General features: G+C 38.7%; 2 protein-coding genes across 2 annotated transcripts; both read left to right on the top strand.

The window, feature by feature from the left end:
* On the top strand, positions 1-3,938 carry LOC109831338. Its single transcript, XM_020398667.1, has 3 exons — positions 1-295; positions 388-697; positions 3,523-3,938. Exons 1-3 carry the CDS (start codon positions 1-3, stop codon positions 3,689-3,691), a joined length of 774 nt encoding a protein of 257 aa, XP_020254256.1. The 3' UTR covers positions 3,692-3,938.
* LOC109831665 (nucleolar protein 56-like) lies at positions 5,085-10,703 on the top strand. The gene is made up of 8 exons (XM_020399037.1): positions 5,085-5,340; positions 5,415-5,629; positions 5,705-5,862; positions 8,270-8,457; positions 8,547-8,799; positions 9,023-9,171; positions 9,255-9,407; positions 10,219-10,703. The coding sequence occupies exons 1-8, from the start codon at positions 5,136-5,138 to the stop codon at positions 10,572-10,574; spliced, it is 1,677 nt and encodes a 558-aa protein (XP_020254626.1). The 5' UTR covers positions 5,085-5,135; the 3' UTR covers positions 10,575-10,703.

Genomic DNA, 11,230 nt, shown 5'->3' with positions numbered 1-11,230 from the left:
ATGTTTTGGTTCAATTTTCATGATGGGCCAAATATAACTCGTATTGGATCAGGGGGCCTTGTAGCTGCTTTGGGCTCCCAAATCTTCACCCAATTTAAGCTAAAACTCCTCCCCCTCCCTTTATCCCTCGCGGGCCCAAATTCCAGCGCAGCGGCGGCGTTGCATCAATGTCGCTGCGTCAACTCCGCGCAAGGCCCCTCCTCCTTCGCCGGCAACGCCTCTCTCCTCGCCGCCTCCGCTCGAGCTCAAACACGAGCTCTCCTCTCCCACCCCCAGCCCAACCCTCCTCTCTCAGGTAAATCCCCCGTCCCCGCCCCCACCCCCCCTCAAGCCCTAAACCCCTAAACCCCTAACCCTAACCCTAACCCTAACCCTATCTTCTTTCAGCTCGGCGATTTCACTCTCGAGCACGACGACGCCGGGACCAAGGACGTGGTCCTGAGGCGGAGGGGCGAGCGGGAGGAGGTCGCGGTCTCCGGTCTGTTGGGCCGGATCCGGTTCCCCGACGAGGGGAACCCGATAGGGGAGGCCCGATAGGGGAGGTTTTGATGAAGGTTTGCGTGAAGAAGCTGGGGTTTGATCCGGTGCTGCACTTTGATTGCATGGTGGCTGATGATGGGTTTAGGGTTAGGAATGTCCGGTATCATCGGTTTGTCGGGGATTCGGACCCGAACAAGTATCGAGGACATCGGTTTGGGTAAAAGTTTTTATCTTGCCGCAATTTCGTGCCTTTTGACTAGAATGAACAAATTATCGAAAATGAACGCTAACACCGCTTGAATTTAGTAAGCAGTAATCAATTTGTTTGTTCTGGTGCAATGTATCTTAGTGGTTAGCCTTCAATTTGAAATATGAATGCAGGTTATGTGTTCGGTTAGGGGCAACAGACAGATCGTTTGGAAATGAATATATACCATGATAATTACGAGGCAATTAGATATGTGTATGATTCCAGTGTTTTGTCATATGAGTTTTTGTAGATGAAAGTGTATGCACTCAGAGAGAATGCTTGAGGAGATGTTTAATTACAAAACTTAAATAGAGGTAACAACGGTGACTTAAGTATCAGTATATTAACTTTTAAGTTTAGGAGGAGAAAAACTGTTTCCTTTTGTGTTGGCATCTAGATATGGGGATATTGGCCCTAACGCGTGTTATTAGTTTTGGTACCTGAAGTCTACCAAGGAAAGATTGGGTGAAATGATATTTTTGAGCTTTGGTTTTATAAACCTTACGATTCTGTTTGTTCAGAGAGTCAGAGACCTCCATTAAGAAATACAAATTCCATTTGGCTCCCAAAGTTATTTCTTTTTGTCTCATAGATATATAGTTCCCTCTGAGAAGTCGTTTTGTTTTCCCTTTTGCCGAATGTTCTTATCGTCTGTGAATTTAGGCCTCCTCCCTGGTTTGATAAGAAAAGGTCCCTTTTTTGCCAATCAACCTTCTTGCTCAATTTGTCTTACGGTGAGGACCTTAAACAGTACTTTAAGGAGCATGGTGCATTATCCTTTTTCTGAGTTGCGTGCGTGCGTCTTGATTGCTTATTTAGGTGTGTTTGTATGTGTATTGTGTGGGTTTGGCTTGGTGTGTGCGTGCGCGGGCATGTGAGGGGCCAGCAGACGAGTGAAATATACTTCCTCTGCCCATACCTAGCTTGGCAACTAGGTTGTGATGGGACTCAAATATGTTCGTTGCCAACCCAGAAATTGATCACATGACTGATAAGAGTTTTCCACTATTTCTTCATTGGTTGTCAAAGGGTGTAAGGTAAGGAAGAAGTGTATATAAACTTTGAAGGGTATAGGTTATAGAAATGCGCTAGTGATTCTAACATAGCGACCTCTGTTAGCCACCATCCAAAATAAACTATCCACGTATTAAGTTCATCAGAAAGAAACTTAGCTAATGGAACTGAAAGGTTCCTAAAGATTGATGTAAACAAATAGAAGTTCATCAGAAAGAAACTTAGCTAATGGAACTGAAAGGTTCCTAAAGATTGATGTAAACAAATAGAATACTGTAAACAGTTATGAGATAGTTAACTGTCTCTCTATCTCCAGGTATAGAGCTTCTTACAGATTCTTATTATTATTGCATGACTACAGACTACTCCTAGTAAGTGGAGAAGTATTCACTAGTGATATATTGATTGCTGGTTTAGCATGTTATTTTTTATATCTTTTTTCGTGTATGTGATCGAATCAATTTATCTGTTTTAATCTAATTATTTGTTCTAATTTAATAGATTCATTTAGATCCTACTACTTCTCTATTCACTGGCAAAGTAAAAAAATTGAAACATTGAGTGCAATAGGGAACATTATATTCAGCTGAATGGCTGTCCTTTGTGCATTAGTTTTTTGCATTTGGATTTATTTCATACCTTCGGATTCTCTTCTGTCTCTCCTATCCAGCATCTGTTTGTCATCTGGAAACTGTTTGGTGTATGCCCTTCCAAATTATAGTTAGGTTCAATTGACACTTCCCCATGGACATGGTAAAAGGTCAGTGCTATCTTTCACTTTAGCAATGAGAGTCCACCATTTAATAATCTGCTATGACAGATGCCTTGTCCATGTCTTTTAAAAGTATTACTAACACTACTAAAAGTTTGAGTGATTGATTGGATATATTTTTGCTTCAATATACATGTAGCGTCCTTCTATGTAGCATGGACACGCATAACATGAAGCCGTGTCGTGTCGTGTCCGTGTCAGACACACGTGTCGAACACACGTATCCTATGTATTTTTTTAGGATTTGCCTCTGTGTCCGTGCTACATAGGCGTCCTTAACGTTGAATTAGCTTCAGTGATAATCAGTTGCTCGAAGTGTCAAACTATGATCTTGAGTAGAATAATAGTCCCACAGGAAAGGAGAAAATCAGTTGTGGATTACAGATGTCCAATCTTATGGTAACATAAACCAATCGATTAGAAAGTAGTGGTTAGTTCTTCTCTTATTTGACAAAACAGAGTACGCTTTGGAGCCAAATTCTTACTATTAGTTATCCGACCTTAAGCAACCACCTTATGATATGCACTTCTTTTAGTTCAAGTTAAAATATATTAGACTAATTTTATCTTGGTGTGCCTCTAACTCATTTTTTTGGTCTATGGCAGCTCTATGTTGCAATATTGTGTGTTGAATCACTTGTCTAGTGCTTAACAGTTTTTTCAATGCATGAGTGCATCTCCTTTGTCTTTCATGTAAATTCAAACTTGTAGATCTTAGGTGCAAGTTAGCTGTAGCTTTTACAATCTCAATTTTTTGTTGTATTATCGATCTAGAATTTGTTCTTGATTCATGGGAGTTACTTTTCTTACGTGTGTGTTGACTCTATGCAGAATGTACTCCTGTTGGTAATACATGTTTTTAATGTTTTGTATAATATAAATGCTAGACACATGAACTCCTCTGTGAACTTTGGAATACAACAAAGGAAAATTTTTAAATCATTATATGAAAAAGTAATAACTTACATCTAATTAAATAATTGCACTGTACTTATATTGTTTGCAGTCTCTTAGATCCTCGGCTACAGAAATCATTGAAGGAATACCTTGAAGCTAGAGGAATCAACGCTGAACTGACCACATTTCTTTTCCAGCACTTGCTTAACAAGGAGCATAGTCAGTACATAAATTGGCTGCGCGTTATGGAAGTTTTTTCTGCAAAGCATGCATCATAGAGGGTATTATGTGAGGAGGAATCAACACAACAATATCTCCAATAATATTGAATGCAAAAGTAAAATTCTGGCCAAGTTGAGGGATAATTGATTTTTGTATAATAAGGCAAGGAAATTAATTTTTTTGCCTGATTTATATCTTATGTATTTTTGATAATCTATTACCTGATTGCCTGTTGTATTTCGATACATTGTATGGGGGGCAAAAAGGTATTTAAGTTTATTTTTCCAATACTTTATTCATTCCCTTCAGGTGTTAAGTTGTTTCAGTGGATTTTTGTTTGTAGTTTAATATATCGTACAAAATTGTTTTTTTTTTGGATGTGCCCTTGTTTAGATGAACCAATAAAAATTCCTGCTCCATTCATAAGAGCTTATTTGATCTATCATGGCGAGCCTAATGAATTGATCTGCCATGTGCGGTTGATATGCTTGCTTCGGGGTTGATTTGCAAACTCCTTTGTGGAGACTACAAAATGCCTTTTAGTTGAGAGAAATTTTGAATTGTTTCGCTAAAAGAAGAAATTGCAGAGGAAAATTTTGTATGTAGTATGGATGTGGGAGTATTTTGATTATCTGAATGAAATATCAGGACTAGAAACTATCTAGTGGACCCGGTTCACTAGGTTAAGAGCATGTTTGACAACATACTTGTTCTCACTTACAAAGTATTTTTCCTTTTTACTTGTAAGGTGTTAAGATCATGTTCGGTAAAAGGTTTACTTATTGCTAATTTTTAACTTATATATAAGAAAATAAAAAAGCTGAGATGCTCAAACTTATTTCTCGGTTACTTATATAAATAGATTTACTCATTGATGTTAAAAGACTATCTTCGTCACTAATAAAATAAACAATAAATAACTTATGAGGAAACATAAAAAAAAGGTAGTAGTCAAACATGTCCTAAATGTGCGTCAAAGTAATATCAATAGTTGGATCCACGTACAAATCTCTAGGTCCAATGATCTAGAGGTTGATCTCAAGTTGGTGGGCATTTACCGCCGTGGAAGGCGTCCACTTGTTACTTCCTTAAACTTTCCATTAAATTTGTACCATGATGGAAATTGGGTTAATACATCAGCGCTAAAGGACATTATATAAATTTAATAGGACATCTAACGAAATTTGAATGGGGGTATCAGAGTATTAGAGAAATGTTTTGAGGTATCAAAGAGAAACGGGTTCAAAAGTGTAGGTCATCGAAGTGCTAAAAAAAATGTTTTGGGGTACCAAAGTGAAATATGGGAAAACATTGAGCTGTCGAAGAGAAAACAATACGCCTAAACTTAAAATATACACGAGGGCCAGCCCTGGTTCTCAAACTGGGCCGAAGCCCATTTAGCCTCTAAAACCCTAACCCCTCCTCTTTAACCCCTCCATAAAACTCCCTCGTTCATCTCCCCCTCCCGCCTCCAAAACCCTAACCCTAAAAATCACAGCCATGGCGCTGTACCTCCTCTTCGAGTCGGCGTCCGGCTACTCCCTGTTCCACGCGTACGGCCTCGACGAGATCGGCCAGAACACCGAGGCCGTCAAAAACTCAATCTTGGACCTCACTCGCTTCGGCAAGATCGTCAAGTTCGAAGCTTTTCACCCTTTCGCCTCCGCCCTCGACGCCCTAAACCAATGCAACGCCATCTCCGAGGGTAAAATCCCCAGAAACCACGGTCCACCGGAAAAAAACTTCGCGATTTTTGATTAATTTTTCTGCGTTTTTTAGGGATAATGACTGAAGAACTGAGCAATTTCTTGAGTGTGAATCTTCCGAAGGTGAAGGATGGGAAGAAGGCTAAGTTTAGCCTCGGGGTTTCCGAGCCGAAGGTCGGATCCCAGATTGCTGAGACGATCAAGATCCCTTGCCAGTGCAATGAGTTTGTGATGGAGCTGCTGAGGGGAGTCAGGCTGCACTTCGATAGATTCATTAAGGATCTCAAGGTTGGATTTTTTTTCAATTGTGTTCGTGAAGTCGGCGCATCTCTGTGATTGTTGATGGTTGTTTTGTTATTGTAGCCGACAGATTTGGAGCTGGCGAGATTGGGACTAGGGCACAGTTACAGTCGGGCGAAGGTGAAGTTTAATGTGAATCGAGTTGATAACATGGTGATTCAAGCTATATTCCTGCTTGATACCCTGGATAAGGATATTAACTCATTCTCCATGAGGGTCAGGTCTGTTTCTTTTTTTTTCTCTTTTTGATTTCTTGTGTTTTATGCTCTTTCTTGGATGTTTGCTTATTTAATCTGTTTAATATTCATGGATGTTTGTGAAACCGATAAAGGGGAGACCTTTTTTTTGGACTGGATGATATCACTTGAGCTTGTACTTGTCATAGCAGATAAATGCACTCGTATTCTATTTGGTGATTTGTTTATTTATTTCATGTTTTGTGGTTATTTGTTATTTGTTAAACAGTTATTTATGTCTGAAGGCAGAGAAATAGTGCATATTTTTCCTTTGGATGTTTTAGAAAATTCTTGTTTCCTAATTGATGCGCCCCATAATTTGCATAGAGTAGCTTCCAAGTTTGATTTTAATCATCATGGTTGCATTTGTAAATGTTGTGCATGGTTTTTGTTGAGCCTTTCCACGGAAACATTATAGTACCAAATTGGTTTTTTCCTCCTTAAAACTTTAATTTGTTGGTTCTTTTGTTTTCTTGTTCACCTGTTGTAACCTCCAATTGCAGTGTATATAACATTATTAACTCCTAACTCTTACAAAGTTCACCCACTCTTGCTAACCTCTTTGAGCTAGAATTTTCCGATATTCCTCTACTTGAGTGTCTGATATCCTTGGTATGGTGAGTGCAGTTTACAGGCTGGATTATCTCCTGCCAGTAGTCTACTCAGCATGGTCGAACCTTATCTGCCCAAAGGATTAGGACTCGACATTTCTGATCCTAGATGATAAGCGGTTAGGTTGACCCCCTTTTATAACCTGAATATAAAACTAATAGTATCGAACCTGTTGACATAGGTGTTCTAGTATTTACTCACTTTAAAATTCCCAATAGTATTTCTGCCTAGACGTTCATTTTTAGCATAATAAATTTCCGGATTATCATAACGTCATTGGTAGAGTGCAGTAGGCTAGTATGCAGAGTTACAGAAAGAGCTAGGCGTTGCTAGATGATAAGTGGTTAGGTTGACCCCCTTTTATAACCTGAATATAAAACTAATAGTATCGAACCTGTTGACATAGGTGTTCTAGTATTTACTCACTTTAAAATTCCCAATAGTATTTCTACCTAGACGTTCATTTTTAGCATAATAAATTTCCTGATTATCATAACGTCATTGGTAGAGTGCAGTAGGCTAGTATATGCAGAGTTACAGAAAGAGCTAGGCGTTGCTAGGACCCGAAACGGCGCCTAGGCGGACACCTAGGTGGGACCTAGGCAGATTGCTTTTTTAAGTGGTGGTTTGGGGAGTCTTTGCTGAAGGTCCAAGGAGGTGGAGGTGTTCGTAGTCAGTGGAGGAGTCGCTAGGAGGTCGGAGAATATGGAGGCGGCAGTGAAGGACATTATGACCAAGTCCTAAGCGGTGGTCCGCATAAGTTGCTCATGCTCCCCTAGGCACTCTCATGACCTAGGCGAGCAGCCTAGGTAAGGAATAGGCCTTGGCGGCCTAGGTTCCGTGCTTTTTAAAACATTGAAGATGTGACTATCAACCTCTTAAAATTTTTATTTATTTGTGGCCTGAGGAGGTACTGGCCATGATGGTAAGGTGCACTCACGAGTGATAATCCTCTTCGTCATTATTATTAGATATTAGCTATGCTATGCATTGTCTGAATATCTGTCATCCATTGAATAGTCGCTTATGACATTAAATTGGAAAAAATAGGCCTGGAGTAGATTAAGAATACTCTTATTTAATTGAAATTCATGACCGATGATTCTTATAAAGTAAATAATGTTCTTTGTAGTACACCACCAGTGTATTCTATTGGATTCTCGAGTGTTCCATGTGATAATTTCTCGGTTGTGTAGGCACTAGCTCTTACAGTTGCTTTGAAGGGAAAATGCTTATTTTTATTTTTATTTTTAAACCATATAGTTATCACATTACCTGACTTGCAAGCATAACATACATAATACATGTTATGTTCACTTCCAAGGGTATATATCAAACTTGTCATGTATAAATGAACTGTGACTGAAGCCTTTGTTCCAAAATTTCGGATAGCTGCATGAATTTGTATCCTTAGTTCAGCTCTTATCAGTAGAATTACACGAGTCATTGAGCAATTTGCCGCCGCATGGAGTTTTTCTACTTAAATATGGGCCTGTTGTCCTTTTACAGGCATATACTTTTAATATGCTTACAAGCTTATGATGCACTTTGTTACCGAGCATGTTACTATATATTAAATTTTGTGTTAATATTTGTTTGTTCATCTTTCACCTACGAGTGAAAAGTCATACATTTTAGTAATTTGTCCTTTTTCTAAGCTATTTCACTTATAAGTTTACTCTTTCGGTTCCACATCTTCCTATATTCATATCATTAGAAGGTTAGTAACTTTCTTACATGAATACGTAATCTAAAGTTTTTAACTAACCCATTTCTGCAGAGAGTGGTACTCATGGCATTTTCCTGAGCTAGCGAAGATTGTGAATGACAACTATTTATATGCCAAAATTGCAAAGCTTGTCCAGAACAAATCAGAATTATCTGAGGAACACATTCCACAGTTGGCAGACATACTTGGTGATGAAGATAAAGCGAAGGAAGTTGTTGAAGCAGCCAAAGCATCCATGGGTAATAACTAAGATCACATCCCTTTCTGAGTATAAATTCTTTAGAGGCATCCATGTTGCTTTGCTAAGGGTTGATCTTTCCTTCTCCAGGACAAGATCTATCTCCGCTTGATCTGATTAATGTCCAGCAGTTTGCTCAGAGAGTTATGGACCTCGCTGAGTACAGGAAGAATCTCTACGAGTATCTCGTCACAAAAATGAATGATATAGCACCTAATTTGGCATCACTAATTGGTGAAGTTGTTGGTGCTCGTTTGATTTCTCATGCTGGAAGTTTATCAAATCTGGCCAAATGCCCTGCTTCTACTCTCCAGATACTTGGCGCAGAGAAGGCTCTTTTCAGGTTTCCTTTAAATAACTTGAAACTGTTGTTTACGTTTGACCACTGTTTCAAAAATATATATTTTTAAATTCTGTTTTAGAGGATTTTATAGTTGCCATCGACTTTGGATGTTGCTTATGTTGGTCTGCTTCCTTTTTTTTATAAAATATCTAAAAATTTATATTCCCCTTTTCTAATCATTTATCCAATTCTATCATTATCACCATTCTATGAAATTCTATAGGGCTCTGAAAACACGTGGAAACACTCCAAAATATGGCCTCATCTTCCACTCTTCTTTTATTGGACGAGCATCTGCTCGCAACAAAGGTCGCCTAGCTCGTTATCTTGCAAACAAATGTTCCATAGCTTCTCGAATTGACTGCTTTTCTGGTAACTCCATCATTCAAACTCATTATGAGCTGCTGGTGTTTCTTTTTCTTGGTAATCTGATTTATAAAGTGATCATGAATCAGAATCAAATACCACTGTGTTTGGGCAAAAGCTACGTGAGCAAGTTGAGGAGAGACTGGATTTCTATGACAAGGGTGTTGCCCCGCGTAAGAACATTGATGTAATGAAGGCTGCAGTTGAGACTGTATTGAATGATGGTTCCCAAAAAGCTGATGGTAAGTTCATCTTTATACTAACATAATGTTTTTTAAACTACACTATTTGTAGTAAACACTTCATTGCCTGTAGAATAAATAAGGAAAACTATGAAAACTATTAATTTACTATTCCTTTTAAACAACATATTTTCTTGTTCCAGTTTTCTATAGAGTGGAATTAGAATGTCATGTTATCTTCTATATGTTTGTGCTTCTCTGCGATCAAATATCAGATATAGTTTTTACTCAGTTGCCTTTCTTTCTGGTGTGTCATTCTCTATTTCATATTTGAAGACACCAATGCTATATGCTTGCAGTTGTGCTAATCTACCAAGGGTTAATTGTTGATAAGACTCCCTGTAGTATGGTTGTTTTCGACTTACTAACCCTCCAGTTTTATTGTTGCAGATAAACATCTGGAGTGAAATTTCTTTTTGACTCTTTTACCCTCAGAGTGAATTGTTGTGACATAGATCCCTGAGGGTAAAAGAGTCGAATAAAAATTCACTAAGAGGGTCTATATGCAACAATGCAACTAGAGGGGTAGTAAGTTCGAAATAGCGATATCATAGGGGGTCTATCTGCAGTTATCCCATCTGCGAAAAAAGATGATATTTCATTACATCAGTCTATATGCAACAATGCAACTAGAGGGGTAGTAAGTTCGAAATAGTGATATCATAGGGGGTCTATCTGCAGTTATCCCATCTGCGAAAAAAAGATGATATTTCATTACATCAGTTTATATCATCCTCTACCTTGATTTTTCGTTAACCTTTTTTATTCTTTTTCTTTTTCTTTTTTCCTTCTTTTTCTTTTTGCCTTGCAGAAATGGATATTGAGAACGGTGCTGATGACGCTTCAGCAAAGAAAAGCAAGAAGAAGAAGAAATCAAAAGATGCTGATGCCATGGAAGTAGATAAATCTACTGTTACGAACGAGGACACTCCTGCTGAGCCAACAACTGAAAAGAAAAAGAAGAAGAAGAAAGACAAGTCTAACCGAGAGCAAGAGGTGACCACTGAAGGAGTTAATGGTGAAAATGTTGACGGTGCTGAGCAGAGTGGAACGGCCAAGAAGAAGAAGAAGAACCGTGAAGTTTCAGATGATGGCGATGTTGAAATGGCTTCTACAGCGAAGAAGAAGAAGAAGAAGAACAAGGTGAGAAATGAGGAAGATGAGTAGCTATTAAGATAGTTGGTATTTATTGGATGGATATATCGGCACTAGAGTTGTTTGTGTGACTTCTATGTTTTAATGTCTATTTACTTGTAGAATCCAACTGTTCCTTGAATGCAATTTTGTTATCGTCCATTTGTTTGCAGTAATTTGACAGCGACCAGAAAGCTTTTCTGTAGCTAGTTCTTGTGGCTGGTTAATCTATTGAGTCCCTAGGATTTTATCATATGAGATGATTGCTTTCAGTTTTAGGGTTTTAAGTTTTTGAAGTTACGCATGCAGATAATTGAGATGCATCCTGATCTGATATTTTGTTGAGAATCTTGATACTTCGCTCGTCTCCACTCTCTTCATGGAAGTGGCATTGAACCGTTGACACTTGACCTCCAAGCTCTTTCCTTCATCTCAAATGTAGCAGGACGCTCGTGCATGGGAGCTGAGACACGCAAACCACAAATTAAATGAGAGAGTTGAAATCTTCAAATTTAGAGTTCAGAACAAACTGAACACACGCTATTTCTACTCATCCGATGCTAGGATTTCTTCAACAAACACTCAAACATCCACACACTTGTCCAAATTTAACCCCCATTTGCTCAAACAGACACCCACAATTCCCTCGACTAGTAACTATAACAATTCGAACCCCCACCCCATAAGAT

This window comes from Asparagus officinalis, chromosome 2, assembly GCF_001876935.1.
Source record: "Asparagus officinalis chromosome 2, Aspof.V1, whole genome shotgun sequence".
Lineage (NCBI taxonomy): Eukaryota > Viridiplantae > Streptophyta > Magnoliopsida > Asparagales > Asparagaceae > Asparagus > Asparagus officinalis.
This window is presented reverse-complemented; position numbering and strand designations above follow the sequence as displayed.